Source organism: Jaculus jaculus, chromosome 8 (genome assembly GCF_020740685.1).
Source record: "Jaculus jaculus isolate mJacJac1 chromosome 8, mJacJac1.mat.Y.cur, whole genome shotgun sequence".
NCBI lineage: Eukaryota > Metazoa > Chordata > Mammalia > Rodentia > Dipodidae > Jaculus > Jaculus jaculus.
Window position 1 is genome coordinate 139,682,932 of NC_059109.1, and position 21,928 is coordinate 139,704,859.

At 54.2% G+C, this 21,928-nt stretch overlaps 1 protein-coding gene across 1 annotated transcript in view; it reads left to right on the forward strand.

Moving 5' to 3' along the window:
- Positions 1–17,771, forward strand: part of Cdh4 (cadherin 4) — a 512,468-nt gene extending 494,697 nt beyond the window's left edge. The window contains exons 12-16 of the mRNA XM_045156945.1: positions 3,137–3,370; positions 4,815–5,048; positions 7,230–7,369; positions 9,491–9,655; positions 14,168–17,771. Coding sequence (XP_045012880.1) covers positions 3,137–3,370; positions 4,815–5,048; positions 7,230–7,369; positions 9,491–9,655; positions 14,168–14,374 — 980 coding nt within the window. The 3' untranslated portion in view covers positions 14,375–17,771. The remainder of the gene's footprint in view (positions 1–3,136; positions 3,371–4,814; positions 5,049–7,229; positions 7,370–9,490; positions 9,656–14,167) is intronic.
- The last annotated feature ends 4,157 nt before the right edge of the window (positions 17,772–21,928 follow it).

A 21,928-nucleotide genomic window follows, 5' to 3' on the forward strand; every position in this document is an offset into this window, starting at 1 on the left:
CAAGGGTCACAGAGAGACCAGAGAGACCAGGACTGAAGCAGGACCACAGACAAGAGCTGGGGCAACATCCCCCACCACTGTCCCCGCCTGTCCCCTCCTGTCACCCACACCTCAGCTGTTCCATCTCACTACATGCTTGCTCACTCATCTGATCATGCGCCACACGGTCTTCCTGCTATCTCTCAGTCGCTCAGGGCTCAGGGCTCAGGGTAGTCAGGAGGGAGGGTGGCAAGGTGGCAGGTGGCAGGCTCTCATTGCATAACTCCAGCTGGCTTCTCAGCTTCCCCGCCCGGAAGTCAAGACAGTAGAGGCAAACCGAGGTTTCCTGACAGCCCACAGCCCTAGCCAAGCAGCCCAGTAAAAACTGGACAGCCCAGCCCACTGACAGTGGCACTGGGTCAGAGCAGGCCCAACAGAGAAGGCCGCGGCCAGGCCCCTGGCAGGCAACACAGTAGAGGAGCTAAGGGCAGTAGAAAAAGGAGGTGCAAGTGCTCTTGCCATTTCAGAGTGGGGGCTGGGTCTTAGGGAGCAGTGTGTTGTGCTCCAAAACCAAAAGACCCCTCCCTGGGCCCACATTGCCCAACGCCCAGCTGAGGAATCTCATGGGTCACTCACACTGTGAAGGTGGCTCCTTGTAGGTATGAGGAAAGACTGGGGCAGAGATCTGCCCAGCACTCTGGCTGTCTGGTGGGAGAAGACCTGGCCACTCTGGGCCTCTGTTTCCTCCTCTACTGAATGGGGCACCCTAGTGTCTCTGAGAACCAGATGAGCTGTGTCACCCACAGCACTGAGGACAGGCCGGGGGCAAGTAATGCCAGGCCAGAGTTGCACCTGCCTCTGACTTGCATCGTCTTGTTCTGAGAGCCCGCTGAAGGCCAGGAGCCCACCAGGGAGCAGCAGAGACCAGATCGCCTGTTCAGTGGGTCAGCTAGAGCCAGCTCCAGCTGCATGGTGACAGGGACCTCGGTGCAACTGAGGGGCTTCTTGTACTGAAGAGGGCTGGAGCCGGGGGACAGCTCAGTAGCTGAGCACTCGCCTAGCATGTGTGTGAGGCCCGCTTTTGCTCAGAGAATAGGGAGGAGGGAAGGAGGGAGAGACAAAGGAAGGAGGAGGAGAAAAAAGGAGAGGAAAAGAAAAGAAAAATAAAATAGGACAGAGGGTTGGAAAAAAGTTGAGCCAGGCCTGGTGGTATATACCACAACCTCAGCTGCCCAGGAGGCTGAGGCAGGACGACTGCAAGCTCAAGGCCAGCCTGGGCACTGTAGATCCTGGCTCGAGGGTTCAAAGATGTTAAACCAAAAAAAGTGGGGGGCAGGTTGCTAGGAAGAGGCTCAGTGGTGGAGCATTTGTCCAGCGTGTGGCCCTAGGCTCTACCCACGGCTCTGTGGTACTCTAGAGCAGTACACAGGAGGAGCCTGGCGGCTGGGAGCAGATTGGATGCCGACACCAGCTCTGCTGTCAGGCCCCACCTCTGCTGTGCCGTGGCACGGCTGCTGGGCACCAGCCACTCAGCAAAGAGAAGGAAGGGTGAGGGCCTACCATGCCTTTCTAAGAGCCGCAGGAACCACCGCAGAAGGCGTCCACTGGAAGCTAGTGAAGGGCAGAGCTCAGGCACAGAGCCATGTCCAAGCTGCAAGGGAAGGGGAGAATGCAGCAGCCAGGACAAGCCCAGGTAAAACCTCGGAGTCCTGTTCTTCATTAACACAAAGCAGAAGATGGCCATCAGCAGGGAGACAGGTCCCAAATCTGCCACAAGAGAGACAGGTGAGAAACAAGCTGCCCAGGAGCTCGGGGAAAGCAAAGGCAGATGGGAGAAGCCATAAAGAGGGACCAGAAAGGAATGTCCCAGCATTGGGAGCTGTATGTGCCAAAGTCCTGAGGCAGAACCCTGCTGAACAGCTGAAACATCAGGAATAGCTAGGGTGCGGTCACACCCTTCCTTCCTTCCCCAGCCCCGGGGCCTGGGGTCCATGAAGCTGGCCATGCAGCCAGTCTGCAGTGAGCACTCAGCCCTGATGGGAAGCCCATCTTCTTCTCTCCGACTGCACAGAGGCGAGACTGCAGGACAGGGAGGGCTTCTAAGGCAGGAAGAGGCAGGGACAGCTATGTGGGAGAGGTCAGGAACGGACTGGAGCAGGGACTCTCGGCAAAGGGAAGCCACCCACGCCTCTTCCACCTGTGAGCTCTACCATCACCTGCTCATCTCATCAAAGTGGTTCTCAGGGGGCTAAGATGGCTCAGCAATTAAAGACACTTGCTTGCAAAGCCTGCTGGCCCAATTCGCCAGCAACCTTAACCGCTAAGCCATCTCTCCAGCTATAATCATTTTTAATAGTTTTATTTTAAGAGTTTTATTTATTCATTTATTTGCAAACAGAGACAGATAGTAGAGAGACAAAGAGATAAAATGGGTGCACCAAGACCTCCAGTCATTGCAAACAAACTCCATATGCATGTGCCACCTTGTGCATCTGGCTTTACATGGGTACTGGAGAATCGAACGTGGGTCGTTAGGCTCTGCAGGCAAGCGCCTTAACATTTAGGTCATCTCTCCAGCCCAATAAATAATTTTTTTCTTGGTTTTTCGAGGTAGGGTCTCACTCTAGCTCAGACTGACCTAGATTTCACTATGTAGTCTCAGGTTGGCCTCAAACTCATGTTGATCCTCCTACCTCTGCCTCCTAAGTGCTGGGATTAAAGGCATGTGCCACCACACCCAGCTCAATAAATAATTTTAAAGCAGCTCTCAAAGGCAAACCAGGCACTGTGGTGCTTTAAGCATTTCTTTTCTGGAAGATTGGTGGCATCTAAGGAGCTATTTGCTCTGTACTCTACCAGCCTCAAGTATAATGTGGTGGTTAGCAACATGGTGAGAAGCGGCCATCAAAAAATAGCCATGATGGAGAAATGGTTTAGCGGTGAAGGTGATTGCCTACAAAGCCAAAGGACCGAGGTTCAATTCCTCAGGACCCACGTAAGCCAGATGCACAAGGGGGCACATGCATCTGGAGTTCATTTGCAGTGGCTGGTGGCCCTGGTGCACCCATTCTCTCCCTCTCTCTCTCTCTCTTTCTCTCTCTCTCTTTTTATCAATCCTGTGTGGGGACGTTTGTGGCCATCTGTGTATGTTCTACAGGGATCCCCCCAGCCAGTGGCACAGGGACCCTGCAGATCTACCTCATTGACATCAATGACAATGCACCCGAACTGCTGCCCAAGGAGGCGCAGATCTGTGAGAGGCCTGGCCTCAATGCCATCAACATCACTGCAGCCGACGCCGACATGGACCCCAACATTGGCCCCTATGTCTTTGAGCTGCCCTTCGTGCCCACCACCGTGCGGAAAAACTGGACCATTACACGCCTAAATGGTGAGTCTCCTCGGCGGGTATCTGGCCATGAACAGAATCAGGATCTGGGGTACAGCCACAGAGGTCCAGAACCAAGAAGAGCAAGCCACAGAAATGAGGGGCTGTCTTACAAGAGCACCTCGTCCTCCCAGACAGCTCCTGCCGGGATCACCAGCCGCACCTCCTGTGGCCCGGTGCACACATCCCATGAGGCCATTAGTTTGCCCCAGTGTCTACAAGGGGCACAGCAGTGGCAGTGTTCACAGCCCCCCTCACTGCACCCCAGCTGCTCCCTGTGCAAGTGGCCTGCTGACTGGCTCCTTGCTTGGGCTATTTACAGTGCCTTCCTCCTAGTATGGAAGGATGCCCTGTTTCCAAGTACAGACAACACTGGGAACCTTATAAATTCTCTGGAGACCAGACACTGATCTCTGTTTCCATCAGCAGAAAGCCTACCTCCTCAAACCCTCACCAACACCAAGGATCACATTCAGAAGATTTTGCCAAAGTCATGTCCAAAGCTGATATGGCATCTGTGTGTTGGCTGCCAGTGAAGACTTCCACCTGTTTCACTGGGTTCATTTTTATTATTATTTTTAGAGAGAGAGACAGAGACAAAGGGAGAGAGAGAATTGGTTTATGGGGCTTCAGCCACTGAAATCAAATGCCAGACACTTGCGCCACCTAGTGGTCATGTGCGACCTTGCACTTGCCTCACCTTTGTGCATCTGGCTTAGGGGGATCTGGAGTAGAGCATGGGTCCTGGGGCTCTGCAGGCAAGCGCCTTAACTGCTAAGCCATCTCTCCAGCCCCACTGTTCTGGTTATGCTTAAAACCTTTGCTTACGTTTCTGTGGGAAGTTTTGGGGTTTTTTTTCCTACCTGATTAAACTTTTTTGATGTGTGAGTATACACGTGTGAATGTATGTGTACATGTGTGTGGATGTATGTGGAGACCACAGGTTAATATCAAGTGTGTCCTTAAGTCACTCTCCACCTTAGTTTTTGAGACAGGGTGTCATCTATGCAGGTAGACTGACTGCTGACAAGCCCTGGAGATCCTCCTGTTTCACCCTCCCCAATGCTGGGGTCACAGTCATGCTCTGGTGTGCCTGGTTTTTACACAGGTGCTGGAGATCCAAAGTCAGGTCCTCATGCTTGTACAGCCAGCAGTTTACCCACTCAGCCCAGACCTGGCAAAACTCTTCAGGCTCAGGGTTTATTTCTGCATCATGCATGTTGCAGTTGCCTTTTGTTTTGTATTGCCAATTTCTTTAATTTAATGGTACAACAGCAGTTGGTACTGTGTGTGTGTGTGCATGCATGTGCACACATGTGCACATGCATATGAGTGTGTATGCAAAATGAACGTTGAGATTGTCATGCCATCAGACTCAGCCCCACATGCGAAAGCGTTGCTTGGGAAGGACAGTTACCCATTGGCTGTTTGTCCTTTCTCACGCCAGGTGACTATGCTCAGCTCAGCTTACGAATCCTCTACCTGGAGGCTGGGATGTACGACGTCCCCATCATCGTCACAGACTCTGGGAACCCTCCCCTGTCCAATATGTCCATCATCAAAGTCAAGGTGTGCCCATGTGATGAGAACGGGGACTGCACTACCATTGGCGCAGTGGCCGCGGCTGGCCTGGGCACAGGCGCCATTGTGGCCATCCTCATCTGTATTGTCATCCTACTGAGTGAGTGCAGCCAAGTGCCAGGGGAGGCGGGAAGGGGTCTCATGGGACGGCACAGCTCGGGGGGCTTCGTGAGTACGGGCATTCTCTTCCAGGGACAGCTGGGCAGAGCCAGGCTCCGGCGGCTCCACAGCCCTATTCAGCAGCTTTCTATCTGCCAGGAACCTTTGAAACCCACTGGAACTTGTCCATACAGGACAAGAGATTGGGACTTCCCTCTCCTGTCACACAGGTAGCTCAGGGGTGTCTCTGATAGAGCAGCCCCTTTCCATAGACCTACTCCACTGCCTCAAACCCTCTGCATCCCGAGGCTGGCCCCTACAATGCCTATGAACAGCTCCCTAACTATCAACATGCCCAGAATCTAGATTAAACTGGCTCAGGGCACACCCATGCCTCAGAACTAGCAACTGGCTGAGAAGGGTGTGTGCTCAATGACTCTGCCCAGATCACATGTTCCAGTTGTTTCTTGAAGTTGCCAGATCTGTGAAGGTCCCCAGAAGGAGTGAGGGCTGTGGGGAAAGAGAAGGATGGTCAGAAAAGAGTCTGCTAAGAGGGGGTGTAAAGAACGTAAGAGCCTCTGGGCAGGGTGGGGCACGCCTTTAATCCCAGCACTTGGAAGGCAGAGGTAGGGGAATCACTGTGAGTTCAACGTCAGCCTGGGACTACAGAATAAGTTCTGGCTAAGCCTGGGCTAGAGTGAGACCTTACCTCAGGAAAAAAAAAAAAAAAAAAAAAAAAACATGTAAGAGCCAAAGGGTGGGTAGGAGTGCCCTGGGACACTGCCTTTCAGACACAAAGTGGCTATTGCATTCATGTGCTCATAATGGCTATCATTACATGCACGAGACATGCACAATATTGGGCCCATCAACATTTCATCATGGGCAATGAAGGAAGGGGAAAAATGACATCAGAATAAAAGAGGGACTAGTTAGAAAGGGGAGGAGGGACAAAAGAAAGTAATTGGAGGGATATGGTCAAATTACATTGTTACATTATGTACAGATAAAAGCAAAAAGGGACGCTCCTTACTACCCCTTCCCACCTAGACAGTTGCCCTGGCCCAGGGGTAGCCTAGTGACCATGGTGGGAGGTATGGAGGGGTGGGAAGGATGGCTAATAGCCACTCTCCTTGTCACACCAAGCCAGAGGGTCCCTATCATATGCTAGAAGGAGCCAAGGACCAGGTGTCAGGTCCCCACTTGAACCAGAGTGAGCAGTGCCCATGGCCAGCCCATCTCTGAGACCCGTGCCTCCCTTGCATTTGCAGACCCAGCATCCTTTCCGAATGAGGCCAGTTCCAAGGCCTCTGCACAGCCAGTCAATGTGATAGACTTCTCTGTGAGAGCACACAGACAGAGCCATGCCTTGGGGAGATGGCTCTGTGGCAGGACTGGCTGGGGTGACTCCATTCTGCTTCAAACACACACAAGTGGGAGGGGCAATGAGCATTACCCTTGTGGGGGTGAGTGAGGCCTGACTCAGCCAGAGCCCAGCCCTGGGGTGGGATAGGGATCAAGGGGAAGGCACCCCCGAAGCCCTGTCAGAGGGTGAGGCACTGGGGGTCTCTCCCTCCTCCACAGGCTATCTGCATGTCTGTGCGGAGATGGGCTGCGGGCCTGCTGGGTAACTGCCTCTCCCACCACAGGAGGTGGTGGAAGGTGGCTCTAGAATCCAGGTCTGTGCCCAGCTGCTCACAGGTAGAGGTCCCGCTCCTTCCCTTATCCACACCCTGGACCACATTGGGGGGGCCTTGCTACCACTTTGTCCTCCTGCAGGGGGAGACACTGTGTCACCCCCAGGGCTCTGGCCAACCATCCGTCCTTACCAGAGCGCTCACACAGCCACGTCACTGGAGCAGGAGGCCGCCCACAGTGCTCCTGCCCCCGACCAGGCCACAGTGGTCTGCACCTGGCACTCGCCCTCCCCACTCCCCGGGGTGCTTAGGAGTACCTGTTCCCGCTGTGTCTGTGAGGGGGAAGTGACAGAAGGCTCGGAGCACTACACCCGCACGAGGCTGTGCCATGCTGCTTCCTCCCAGAGAGCGCACCGGGCACAGCCGCTGGCCTGCAGGGCAGGGCCGAGCGCGGGGGCGCGCATCTCAGGCTCGCGCAGCGCCCCAGAGCCACCGAGGCCTGCGCTGGCAGTTCCCAGCGCTCACGGCGTGGCCCTTCCCCGCAGCCATGGTTCTGCTGTTCGTCGTGTGGATGAAGCGGAGAGAGAAGGAGCGACACACCAAGCAGCTGCTCATCGACCCCGAGGACGACGTGCGCGACAACATCCTCAAGTACGACGAGGAGGGCGGCGGGGAGGAGGATCAGGTGAGCGCGGGCGGGGAGGAGAACCAGGTGAGCGCGGATGGGAGGAGGACCAGGTGAGCGCGGGCGGGGAGGAGGACCAGGTGAGCACGGGCGGGGAGGAGGATCAGGTGAGCGCGGCGGGGAGGAGAACCAGGTGAGCGCGGGCGGGGAGGAGGACCAGGTGAGCGCGGCGGGGAGGAGGATCAGGTGAGTGCGGGCGGGGAGGAGGACCAGGTGAGCGCGGATGGGAGGAGGACCAGGTGAGCGCGGGCGGGGAGGAGGACCAGGTGAGCGCGGCGGGGAGGAGGACCAGGTGAGCGCGGGCGGGGAGGAGGACCAGGTGAGCGCGGCGGGGAGGAGGACCAGGTGAGCGCGGCGGGGAGGAGGACCAGGTGAGCGCGGGCGGGGAGGAGGACCAGGTGAGCGCGACGGGGAGGAGGGCAGGTGAGCGCGGGCGGGGAGGAGGACCAGGTGAGCTCGGCGGGGAGGAGGACCAGGTGAGCTCGGCGGGGAGGAGGACCAGGTGAGCGCGGGCGGGGAGGAGGACCAGGTGAGCGCGGATGGGAGGAGGACCAGGTGAGCGCGGATGGGAGGAGGACCAGGTGAGCGCGGCGGGGAGGAGGACCAGGTGAGCGCGGCGGGGAGGAGGACCAGGTGAGCGCGGGCGGGGAGGAGGACCAGGTGAGCACGGCGGGGAGGAGGACCAGGTGAGCGCGGGCGGGGAGGAGGACCAGGTGAGCGCGGGCGGGGAGGAGGACCAGGTGAGCGCGACGGGGAGGAGGACCAGGTGAGCGCGGGCGGGGAGGAGGACCAGGTGAGCGCGGGCGGGGAGGAGGACCAGGTGAGCGCGGATGGGAGGAGGACCAGGTGAGCGCGGGCGGGGAGGAGGACCAGGTGAGCGCGGGCGGGGAGGAGGACCAGGTGAGCGCGGATGGGAGGAGGACCAGGTGAGCGCGGATGGGAGGAGGACCAGGTGAGCGCGGCGGGGAGGAGGACCAGGTGAGCGCGGCGGGGAGGAGGACCAGGTGAACGCGGCGGGGAGGAGGACCAGGTGAGCGCGGGCGGGGAGGAGGACCAGGTGAGCGCGGATGGGAGTAGGACCAGGTGAGCGCGGCGGGGAGGAGGACCAGGTGAGCGCGGGCGGGGAGGAGGACCAGGTGAGCTCGGCGGGGAGGAGGACCAGGTGAGCGCGGATGGGAGGAGGACCAGGTGAGCGCGGCGGGGAGGAGGACCAGGTGAGCGCGGGCGGGGAGGAGGACCAGGTGAGCGCTGATGGGAGGAGGACCAGGTGAGCGCGGCGGGGAGGAGGACCAGGTGAGCGCGGCGGGGAGGAGGATCAGGTGAGCGCGGGCGGGGAGGAGGACCAGGTGAGCGCGGCGGGGAGGAGGACCAGGTGAGCGCGGCGGGGAGGAGGGCAGGTGAGCGCGGATGGGAGGAGGACCAGGTGAGCGGGCCGCGCCCTTCGCGGGGACCCCGAGGCCTCTGCACAAGATGTCTTGTCCTGCTGCTTACTGGGAAAGTGTCCCCGTGCAAACATGTGCGCAGAGCTGCAGTTCCCTACCTAGGCTTACATCTCCATGGGGCATCTGTGTCCTCCCCAGCTGATATGTCCCCTCCTTACCCTCCTCCCTCCTGCCAGCCACCACCCCCTGCGCCCTGGAGGAGACAGTCCAGGATCATCTGGGGACACTGACGCCTACCTGCCACTCTCAGTTGGGGGCTGTCTGACCAGGGTGGGTGGAGTACATGGAGCTGGCTGGTGGGGGAGGAAGAGGGCCCAGCACCCACCTATGAGCACTCAGGGCTCAGGAACTGGGCAAGGCTGCTGACCAGCAGGCAGGAAAGGCACCTGGAGGGGTTCAAGTCCACAAAAGCAGGGGGCAGGCATTGGTGCCACAGCTACCTGAATGTTAGGCAGGACTGAGGCGAATGGATGGGATGCTGGCCTTAGGGGGAGAGCAGCCTGGAACGGACTTGAATAGGACCACAGGTATGCTTGGAGACCAAGCACGGTTGGGGACAGCAGGGTGGTGCCCTCAGAGCAGGTGACAGAACCTGACAAGAGTCCACTCAGATTTCCTGGCGTCCTGACTGCTGGCCCCAGCCTGCAGCCTCCCTGACATGCATCGCCTCTGTCCCCAGGACTACGACCTCAGCCAGCTGCAGCAGCCGGAAGCCATGGAGCACGTACTGAGCAAGGTCCCTGGTGTGCGGCGGGTGGATGAGCGGCCGGTGGGCGCCGAACCCCAATATCCTGTGAGGCCTGTGGTGCCCCACCCAGGTGACATCGGTGATTTCATCAATGAGGTACGAGCCCTGGCAGGTGGAGGGCCTGAGCATAGCACTTCCTGTAAAAATAAACCCTCTGAATGTGCACACACAGGATCTAGGGGTCAGAAGGGCTCGGAGCAGAGTGCAAGGCCAGACCTGCTCTCCAGCTGCCCAGCCTTGGGCACATGAGCTCTTAAGCCTACTCCACCAAGAACAGCTAAGACCTCCACCACTGGAGCCTGTCTCACAGCACAGCCTTAGCAGGAACTCAGAGCCACCAATGCCACTGTGCCCACACCAGTATGGCAGCAAGAACCTTTCTCTTTCTCAGTAGGAGAAATATGCAAGGGGCTGGTACAGCTCTTAGGCACATGGGGCCTCTTGATCCCTAATCTCAGACCTGGTCACTATGTCTGAATAAGCCTTCCCAGCCACGTGCCAACCTTGTGGCCAGGCAGGCCAACCCAAGCATACTGACCCACCTGCTCTCAACTCAACCTAGCCACTTCTGCCCACTGCTCTCCATCAGGACGCAATGACAGGAACCCCAAAAGGTGGCATCCTACAGAACCCTTCCTGACATTCGGCAAGACCTCCCTGCCTTGGATCTTACCTGTGGGAGAATCTTAGCATGTCTTACACCTCCTGCCTCAGTCTTTTGGGTTACAGCATATAAGAACAGTGAGAAAAATAAGAACAGTGAAGTAGCTTCCCTGGTGACCCCGTGTAAGGGTCATATGAGAACAAAAGCTTGGGAGGGGCAGGCTGTGGCTTTACCACCTGCGCTCAGCTGCTCCTTGTGAGCAACACTTGTTTCCCCGGCCTGTGCTCACACTTCTCCACGTAGGTGATAACTCAGGGACTGAGTCAACAAACACTCAGAGACTCCTCAGAGTCTCAAAGTAGATGTCCTTTCAGACACTAAGTTTTAGAATTGCCCAGAAGCCAGAGCTGCTGAGAGGCAATAAAATGTTTAAAACCCAAAAACATGTCCTCCCTATTTGAAATCACTCTTAGAGGAAATTAAAGACGGAAATACAACCCCCTAGGTACTGAATAATGCAGATTCCTCCCAGGACAGGGTTGGGCCGAAGAGGTATTCAAAGGAAAATGCATAGCCTTAAATTCATAATAGGGCACTGGAAGCCAGGCATGGTGGTACACGCCTTTAATCCCAGCAATTGGGAGGCAGAGGTAGGAGGATCACCATGAGTCCGAGGCCACCCTGAGACTACATAGTGAATTCCAAGTTAGCCTGGGCTACAGTGAGACCCTACCTCGAAAAACCAAAAGAAAAACATGGGGTACTGGAAAGTATGCATGTAAAGGAATTAGACTTTCAACTCACAAACTGGTGAGGGGAGCTGTAAGGGTGGCTCAGCAGTTTAAGGTGCATGTTTACAAAACCTGATGGCCCAGGTTCAATTCCCCAGTACCCATGTAAATGTGAATGCACAGAATGACACATGCATCTGGAGTTCGTGCTGGTGCATATCTCTCTCTCTGTGTCTGTCTGTCTCTCTCTTTCATAAATAAATAAAGAATCTGGAGAAGATGAAAACCCCAACAAAAATATTCTAAGGGATAAAAACAGAATTAAGAAAAGCAACAATTGGGACTGGGGAGATGGCTTAGTCGGTAAAGTGCTTGGTATGCAGGTATGAGGACCTGAGTTCAAATCCTTAGAACCCATGTAAAAGCACGGTGACACAAACTTATAATTCCACACACCTGTGCATCCACACACATACAAATGTGTATACACATACCCACTCAAAAACAAAAAGAAGGGCTTGAGAGATGGATCAGCAGTTAAGGCGCTTACTTGAAAAGACTGATGGTTTAGGTTCAATTCCCCAGTACCTATGTAACGCCAGATGCACAGAGTGGTGCCTGCATCCAGAGTTCGTTCATTTGCAGTAGCAAGAGGCCCTGGTGCTCCCTAACACTCTCTCTCTGCAAATAAATATTAAAAAACAAAAAACTAGCAGAGCAGCAGGTAATGAGAAACAGACAGACCACCAGGCTGGATGGCTTCCAAAGCCTGTGGGTGGTCTGGAAGGGACCCACTGTGCAATTAAGCCCACACCTCACCACGCCCCAAACGTCACATGAAGTGCCACTTTTACCCTTCTTGCTGCTCTCTAAAGATGATGGATTGTGAATTCTAACTACAGACCATGTCTTTGCAGCCCCAGAATCTGTGAGAAACTGGTTTCTAGTAAAAGGATTTATATTAAAATAAATTCATATTAGCCAGCTAAATCCTTCCTTCCCGAAGCATACCTGATTGGGGTCCGGAATCTATCTCGGAGAAAACAGCCCCAGAGAGGCAGTCACAGCACATCAGTGACTGATTGCCCCTGCCATGCCCAGAGGAGGAGGAGCAAGGCAGGCCCAGTCCATTGCTCAGCTCAGGGTAGGTTCTGGGTGTACCTGGTGACTAGACAAGCCCCTCCCACTGATGCTTTGTAACTCCGGTTCACCCCTTGAACTGGCAGACAGGATCCTTGCATGTGTTTGTCAGCACAGTATAATTATTCCCATTTGAAGTAGTAGTCTTAGTCCCAAAAGCACATTCAGAAACATGACTGGCCGGGTGTGGTGGTGCACGCCTTTAATCCCAGCACTCAGGAAGCACAGATAGGAGGATCACCATGAGTTCAAGGCCACCCTGAGACTATATAGTGAATTCCAGGTCAGCCTGAGCTAAAGTAAGACCCTACCTTGGAAAACCAAAAAAAAGCCAGAAACATGACTGGAAGACATGCATTTACCTGGAGGCTGATCCCAGGGAGGATGGTTTGGGGTAGGGAAGGAAGGACCCAAGAGGGTTCCCAGATGGCCAGAGACCACCATGGATACCTGGGGCTCTTCCTGAAATGGGAAATTTTGGGGTTCCTTGCCCATATGCCAATGCACCAATAACTTTAGGGTGCCCCAGATTCTTGTCTTATGAATTTAAATAATTAAAATTCATAGACCAGAGGATAAGGATTACAGAGATGTTATTAGATTCAAGAAGGAAAGAGGAGGAAGTGCAGGGAGCTTCTGCCGTGTGGAGGGCGGAAGGAGCAGAGAATCCATGTCGGGAGTCAAGAGTGACTTACCAGGACCTGCAAGTTCAGGAGCGAGGACTGGGCATCCCAGAGAGAGCTCGCCCCTGGTAAGGGTCTGTTGATAACCCTATTGTGGTGAGCTTCACGAGTGAGGGCCAGGGGCTGGTTCAAGAAGAAGCAGGCCATGACGACAAGTTTTGGGGCTGAGCCTAACCAACCACAATGTCAGGATCAGATTTAAATTCTAGGAAAGGGAAACTCCCTCACAGAGTTGCTCAGATTGTTCATGGAAAACAGGTCTAGGAAACTCTTTTAGGCTGGAGACAAGAAAAAGAGAGATCCTTCTTTGATCTCTAATAAAGTGGAGACTGAAAGTACAGACTTAAGGACATTTCTACCTTTTACATTCAGGGATGAGTCACCATAAACTACCTAACAAAGCTACCTGACTCCCTCTTGTTCTCAGAGGACCCCTCCTTCTGCTGAAGCTTGTGTAGAACAGAGTTGTTTTATGGGCAGAGAGCTGGGGTATGTACCTGGTCCCCCTAGTCACAGATCACAAATGAGAGGTGCCACAGAAAGATGCAGTTCTGGGCTGGAGAGATGGCTTAGTGGTTAAGGCCCTTGACTGTGAAGACAAAGGACTCATGTTTGACTCTCCAGGTCCCATGTAAACCAGACACACAAAGTGGTGCAAGCACACAAGAGGGAGAATGAGTCTGGAATTTGATTGCAATGGCTGAAGGCCCTGGCATGCTCGCTCGCTCTCTCTCTCTCTCTCTCTCTCTCTCTCTCTCTCTCTTATAAAAAAGCCAGTCTGCTGGGCTTACCTCAAAAAGAAAGAAAAGGGAGGAACGAAGGAAGGAAGAGGAGAGAGAAAGAGAGAGAGAAGTGCAGTTCTGCACCCGTGCATAGAGGGGGTGTTTAATAAGCGTTGCCTGCTTTTGTCCTGCAGAGTATTTCAAAGAGCAAAGAAAGCAGAGAAGAGCGCTAATCAGCACATGCCACCAGTGGCCACACTGAAGTGAGGTGGGAGATGCAGCCTGCCCAAGGGCATCCTTGTGGGTCACACACACAATAGGTGCTGGCCATGGAGGTAGTACTGGCCAATGCAGAGGACAGGACCCTGCTTTGATCGTGCAGCTACCTAACGTAACCCTCTCTGTTCTGACTTGTACCACCCTGGATCTGCAGCGTCTGGGTGTGATCAGTTGGGGTCGAGAACAACTGCTCCATGGCACTGTTCTCAGTGTGGCCAATAGTGACACTTTCTGCCACCACACTTCCTTACTTTCATTCTGAAATAGTTGGCAAAAAAAAAAAAAAACCCACAGGCAACACTGGTTGAACGCCCACTGAATGCAAAATCCTAGAATTTCATCTTTCTGAACCACTTCGACCAGCTCTTCGTGTCCCCATTCTGTTCTGTCAGATCACTGGGCTGACACAGCACCCACCTACACCCTAACTTCTATGTGTGATCCCCTAGGGGCTCCGAGCTGCTGACAATGACCCCACAGCACCTCCCTACGACTCCCTGCTGGTCTTCGACTACGAGGGCAGTGGTTCCACGGCGGGCTCCGTCAGCTCCCTGAACTCCTCCAGCTCTGGGGACCAAGATTATGACTACCTGAATGACTGGGGTCCCCGGTTCAAGAAACTGGCAGACATGTACGGGGGCGGCGAGGACGACTAGCCGCCCCGCATCACTGCAGAGCGCAGAAGGGCGCTGCAGCCTGGCAGGACTGAGCAGAGGCACTGGCCGTGGTCCTGTGGTCAGGAGCGCCTCCCTGCTGCTTTGCCCAGCGTGGAACTGTCCAGCATGAACACTGGCCACCAGGTGCCCACTGCCCCCGCTGCATCTCGGTAGCCACGCACCGTGAAGGGAGAGCCAGAGGTGCCAGCCTGACTTGAATTTCCTAGGACAGAAGCACTGTTGAAAAAAAAAAAAAAAAAAAAAAAAACAGAAACAAAAAACGAAAGTGCCTTTTGGTACACATGTCAGATTCCCTAAACTCAGGAGTGACTGAAAGTGAGCGGACAGCCCAAGGCCCCCCATCCCTCCATGCCTGTCCCGCAGACCCAGCTGCCCCCACCCTGAAGACAGCAAGCAAGGAATGAGGGAGATTGAGTCCTTTTTTTAAGCCTTTTATTAAGAAAGTGGGTGATTTATTTAGAAAAACAGCTTGGGGTCCAAATCCCAATAGCTCTTGCTGTGCCCAGTTGGGTCTCCTGACCCCCTTGGGCTCCCCACGGCTGACAAGTGACGCTCATCCTTCCCAGTGGCAGAAACCCCTCCCCTCCGCCAGACCAACCTGGCGGCCAAGCCACAGCTACATGAACTTGTGCCCCCCCCCCCAATGCTGTGAATAGCTGAGTGGGTGGGGTTCCTTCCCAGGGATCATTCCGGGTGCTCCTCACGTCTGCCCTTGGCCACCCCAGTGCACCCTAGTCCACAAGAAGACCTCCTTCTGAGTCATCTGACATCCCCAATGCCACCAAAGTCCCCTTAGGCTTTGGTCCAGAACATCCTTCAAAACTGTGGCACACATCATCTACCCTTTGGGCTCGGAGGCCCAGCAGGCAATTTTCCCATCAGCCAGAAACCCTGAATGCTTTCAACATGAGCCACCTCCAAGCCGTGGAGCTGGCAGAGTAGAGCCTGGCCATGCCTCCTTGTGCTGGAGAGGGATGGATAGCACCACCACCCTCACTGGACTCTCAGAACTGCTCTGCCTCCCCAGGTCTTGTCCGTCAGGACCTGCTCCAAGTGGCTGGCAAGTGACTCTCTTGCTATGCCCATGTGACCACTGATGGTCCAGTTACTGCCAGAAACTGTAGTCCTTTCCTTGGGACTCAAGTCCCTGCCACATTCTATGGTCCTTCCAGAGCTGGCATTGCCCACCCACCCACCCCCTCTCTCTCCTGTGTAGGTGACATGATACAGGGCAAACTGGGCAGAAGAACAAGGCCATGTCTAAGGGTGGCCAGGAAACTGGGACACAGGCCAGGGGCATCCACCTGACTAGGTACAAAAGCACCTTGGGCCAGGGCAGGCAGCGTGCACTAAAGGGGCATCTTGTGCTGGGTCACCGTCCTGGCTTACTCTAAGCAGAACATCACACCCACTAAAGAAATATCTGAGGGTTCAGTAGCCTAGAAGGCCTGGGGTCCCCAGACCCTTGTGGAGAGGGAAGTGCCGACATTGATGAAAAATAAGTCCTCCCCAGATCCCCAGCCCATGCCTGCTGCTGGGGACCAGGCAGCCCTCTAAAGGACTAGGAGGCTGGAGGTACCCAGGGGACAGCATGTTCCTTCCTGGGGATCTCCAATCCATGGCTCTCCTCAACCTCTGACTTTTCCCATGGCTCAAGCCACCCCCTGTTCTAAACAGCTTTGGCCTCAAAGATGTACCTGAGTGGAGTCACGGGGTGCCAAACTCATGGGTATGTCCCATTGGATGTCAGGGTTCTCCCCCAAACCAAACTCACCCCACCTCTGAACTCCCCAGACTTGAGCCAGGCTATGAGTTGGGCTCTTTCCTTTTGTGTGGCTGTCCAAGGAGGCAGGGAAGGATGAGGACCACCATGGCCACCTGGAAGTCCTCTTCCCTACAGCCGGCCAGGCTAGCTGGTCATGGGAGACAAGTTGGAGGTGAGGGGAGGCTAGTCTTCAGCTGTGCTATGCAAAATTGCTCTGGATCAGTAGTCAGTGAGGGTGGTCCTGAGCATCCCGGGCTGAGGCCACTGGTGGGATTGCTGTGGTCAAGGCTAGAGACAAGCACTAGAGTTGTCTGTCTGTGTTTTCTGCAAAGCCCATGCCCTCTGGAAGGCAGAGGGGCACGAGTGAGCTGGGCGTGCAAACACTCAGCAGCGAGGCGGCACTGAGCTCTTCTCTGAAACCCAGGAGTCTCCTGGGGACCCTGGAGCGGGGGACCCAACACCCCAGCTATGTGACAGGACGCCTCTCCTGCCGCCCAGGTCCTCCTCTGCCCTCTGTCACTGCCAGCCCCATGCACTTCCAGCTGGAGGGACACCCATGGGATTTCCTAGACATCCGGACTGTTTGCTCCTTTTGCCCCAGCCCCCAGTCAGCTCCTGGGGACAGAAAAAGATGGGGTCCCACACCCTCCCAGACCTGTCTCGGGACTCTGTTCCAATGCCAACGAGTTAGCATTAGCCAGGCATACAATCAGTGTCAAACGTCTCTCTTCTGTAGCTTGTAGATACGTGTCTTGTGGTCAGGGCCCAGCCAGCCGAGGCCTAGGGCCCACGCTGCACAGGGCAAGAGTGTGGTTTTAGTTCCTTCAGGGACTTTTCTTCCCCAAATGAGAAACCTGCACCACTGTGGGCATCAACAAGGACACCCTGGCCATGGTCATCTCGCTCACGCTCTGACTCCAGGCCAGCTTCTCTCTTTCTTGTGTCTTTCAGCACATCCAAAATGCTAGGCCTCCTGCCACCAAAGTGTCAGCACAATGGCCACTTGTCAGGCCCTCAGATGTGCCTCGGTTTCCCCAGAGTGAGTGCATGGTCCATTGAGATGACAGCTCTGTTCTCTGCAAAGTAAAGAGTCAGGGGAAGGGAAGCCGCCAGCCCATCGAAGCTGAGAGGAATACCAAAACTCAAGCAGACTGTCTTCACAGGGCTCCTGGTGCGCAGTGAAAGCCACCTCTGTGTGTACTTGGAACGCATTTTGCTTTTCCTTACTCTCCTTTTTTCACTGTTTTTTTTTTTTTGCATGTTTCTTTCTGAAAATGGACAAATGTGTAACAGCCCGCATGAACATGATGGTTTGGGAAAGATACCGGAGCAGGACGTGTTCACGCCGCAGCTCTGAGCAGCGCGGTTAGACAGATGTTTGACTTTTTTTGTAATCGTCAACAGCACAACTATTTTGTATTGTCGTTTGTATCATTTTGTACCGAAAAACAAAAAGGAAAAAAAAAGGGAAGAGAGTCGACATTTTCAATGTGTTTTTAGTGCCAGGCGGTCTTGGTTCCGAAGGGATAGCTTTGCGGAACTGTCGTGTCCTGGAGCAGAGCCCAGCTGTGGCTGCTCCAGAGGAGGAAATAAAGTTCCCTTTGAAGTGGCCGGCTGCCGCCCAGTGTGCTTTCTTCCACGCGATCAAGGAGCTGAAGGGTTCAGAGGCCGGGTGGGTGGCCTCAAGGAGGTCAGGCTGGAAGTGGGGCCTCTCTCCCAGCAGATGCCTCTGGGACATTTGTTCAGCTGTGTTCTAAACAAGACTCTAGGTTCTGGGAATGCAGGCGTGACTGAAGCCAGGCCTCATGTCCTGTGTGTGACAAATCAAATGAGCAGTTAAAGCACATTCCGCCTTATACCTCAGCAAACCTCTGTAAAACTGTGGAAATGTAGATTTCGAATGTCTTTTTAGTGCCCTGCCTGAAGAGGCAGCTCAGAGGCAGAGAAGTCCCTGGGAACGGTATGGGTGGCAACGCCTCAGACCTGAGTCCCAAACCAACCCCCCCCCACCACCACCACCAGGCTTCTTTGGAAAATGCTCAAAGCTCTTGCCAGGGCACAGCCCAGGTCTGGGCACCCAGCAGGCAACACTTTCCCCCATCTCTGGGAAACGGCCATTCTTCTGGCTCCCCTCCCCACCCCCACCCCCACCAGCCTTTTCTTCAGCACAAATTTGCATCCATAATGACTTGCGTAACAAAAACTCACACAGTTAATTGTGGTGCAGCTGAGAATTTGCAGGAACAATTAGCCACTTGCTCATTTTGAGGTGCTGAGCAGCTAATGACATCTGCTGTTAGGCAGCTGCTGTGGCCCAGGACAGGCCATCCTGGAGAGCATACTCCTGCAATCAGCCTCCCGGGGTGTAGGCCTAGGAAGGGGGGTTTGGAGGGTCTGGTAAGGACCTCCTCCCAGCTCCAGGCAGGAGCTTGGTGAAAATGAACTGAAGAATCCAGTGGGGGCCCCTTCATTGGACAGGGTCTGCTGTCCTGCTTGGCTACAGACATCAGCTCATGGGCCTGCATGGGGCAGAGCCGCGTGTCCATGGTATTGACTATGCACCCAGGTGTCACCTACAGTACAGAGGATGGAGGCCTTGTCCAGCTAGCATCTGGAAGTCCACAGCCTCTCTGACATGCACAACCACGTGTGCACACATGCGTATGCACTCTGCCTGACTCAGGACCACCAGGCACTGTCCGAGGTGCTGACCAAACAGAGGGCGGAACCATAGACTCCACGAGAACAGCCTTACCTTGTGGGGCCTAGCTCCATGCCCAGGAAGCCTGTATGGGCTGAGTCCTCAGGGACGTCTCCAGAAGAAAGGCCTATTAGAGTCCTCTGTGAGCAAAATTTGCTCTCGTAAGTTTGAACACTTCAAACTGAGATATTGACAATTTGTCCTGTGAATCCCTGATCCCTGAGTCCCCTCGTGTTTTTCTGAAGAAAAAAAAAATCGCAGAATAGCCGGGCGTGGTGGCGCACACCTTTAATCCCAGCACTCGGGAGGCAGAGGTAGGAGGACTGCCGTGAGTTCGAGGCCACCCTGAGACTCCATAGTGAATTCCAGGTCAGCCTGGGCTAGAGTGAAACCCTACCTTGAAAAACAAAAAAAAAAAAAAAAAAAAAAAATGCAGAATGATCTTAAGGAAACCTGGGGTTTCTGGAGGCATTTCAGGGGCACTGCTACAACAGCACACCTACCTGTCAGCATGTGGTCACACCCACACTGCCCCAGCTGTTCCCCACCCAAGATTCATCAAGGTGCACAGACTGAAAACTTAGTTACCTTTTCCTGTTTGTTTAATTGAAAACCACCACTCTTGTTTTCTTTCTCATAATGCTGCTCTTTTGAAAAGTTCAGGTCATCAGTTTTGCTGCATAAAAATTAAAAAGTGCTCTATGGGACTGGGGACAAGCTCAGTCATCAGTAAAGTGTTTTTCAGACAAGCACAAAGACTTGAGTCAGGATCCCAGTACCCACATGAAATGCCAGGCATGGTGGTGCACACCCATAATCCCACACTGCGGAGGCAGAGACACAGACAGGAGGATCCCTGGGGCTTGATGGCTAGCAAGTCTAGAGGAGGCCCTGGACTGCGGGATGAGTGGGAGAGCCTGCCTCAGAAACTAACGTGGACAGCACTTGAAGAAGACTCTCAGTGTTGACCTCTGGCCTCCACACGCATGTACGTCCCACACGCATGTCCATGTGGATTCCCATCCCTGGCACTGCAGACTCATTCCTTGTTCTCGTCTCGGCCTCGTGCCTGACTGGAATGACAGTTCTCCAAGGGTGAAAGTGATGAGAAATGTCTGTCACACCTCTGACCTGACCTCTGTGGAGAGAGGTGTCACACTGCCCCTACCCTCCTGAGACATGTCTGTCCTCCTCAGGAAAGTTGTGTCCCACTGCCGCCTCCCACTCCCTCATGCACAAATAGCCACATGGGCTTGTGGAGGAATCTCATGGCCAGTTCACCTGAGCATCGAACCCAAAGGTTACTGTGACTGTCCTGGATGGACCCAGAAGGAAAGGCCAAAAAGCTGAGACTAAGTCACCACCCTTGCAGAAACTCAACATCCTTCACCAAGCAGATTGCAGGCCAGAAGCTTGGAGGAAGCAGGGCTCAGCGTGCCGCACAGAAGCTTGACCCAGGCATCCAGTGCCCTCTACAACTTCCTGCTACAGACCTTGAAACGGAGGCCTGGCACAGTGGCTGTCCACTGACTTGCTAGAAATCAATGAGCTGACTTCTCATCTCTTGCCTAGTTCCCTAGATCTGTTTTTCCACTAATAACCTGGGCCCCCTCCTGGGAGGAAGGTCTTTCCTAGGAAACATCGTGGGTCAGCTCCCGGAACTTGGTGTCAGGGTTGGCCTCTCTCTGAGAGAGGCCCAGTCTTAATTAACCAGGTTGTCCCTCTGGTTGACCTGAGCCATAAGGCAGGGCTCACCACTATAAGGTTATAAAGACATTCACAAGGGGAGGATGAGCTCTCTGAGCTGCCTGACCATATGGGAACTTCCAGCGCTGGTTGAGTTTCCCCTGGGCTTGGCCCAGGCCCAGCTGGGTTGAGCTAAGGCACCAGCCCCCCAGCCCTTACTCTCCATGTGGGCTCTTTACCCCACTCTCCAGCTCCCCAAATGGTAGGAGCTCTTTAAACTTTTTCTTTTTCCTCTTTTCTTTACAGTTTTTCCAGACCCTCCACATGGGATCTCTAGCCACATGGATGCCTTTCCTTGGGTCTGTACTTCCCTCAATAAATATAATAATTTAATAATTATTTCTCAGGTTTTTTTTTTTAGTCAATTCTTTGATTAAAAGTAGACACAGGAGCCGGGCATGGTGACGCACACCTTTAATCCCAGCCCTTGGGAGGCAGAGGCAGGAGGATCATTATGAGTTTGAGGCCAGCCGAGACTAGAGTGAATTTCAGGTCAGCCTGAGCTACAGTGAGACCCTACCTTGAAAAAAAAAAAAAATGTAGACACAGGCCTAGAGATTAGGGTTCAAGGACTTTCCTGAATCCCAAGCACCCCGTTATAGCTTAGCAGTTAAGGTGCTTGCCTGCAAAGCCAAAGGACCCAGGTTCAATTCCCCAGGACCCACGTAAGCCAGATACACAAGGTAGCATGTGTCTGGAGTTGCTTAGCAGCAGCTGAAGGCCCTGGCTCTAATAAATGAATAATAAATAATACATAATGTGTATATGTATGAAAGTTGCCAATAAAGCTTTTTTTAGTTTTATTTTATTTGAAGGAGAGAAAAAGCAGCAGATAAAGAGAGAATGGGCGCACCAGGGCCTTCAGGCACCGCAAACAAACTCCAGACACATGCGCCACCTTGTGCATGGCTTACATGGGTCCTGGGGAATCGAACCTGGGTCTTTTGGCTTTGCAGGCCAGTGCCTTAACTGCTAAGCCATGTCTCCAGCCTAAAGTTTCTTTTTGGTGTTTGTTTTTTATAAAGGCCATAGCTATAGTGGAGTCCCAAACCTTCAGAGGTGACACCTTTGTAGACGGAATTTTCACTGAGACAATGAAGTTAACAGGTCACCTAGGTGTCTGTGATCCAACAGTGTCCTCACAGTAAGGGAGGCCTTGGCATAGACCGACCCCAGCAGCTGACCAAGCCCAAGGGGGATTCCACATGCCCAGGACTGCCCTAGAGTGCTCTGGAGTATTGTAGCCCTGCAGCCTCAGAAGCCCACCCTGCCCACACCTGGACCTCAGGCCTCCAGCCACCCAGTCTTGGACCTGGAATGC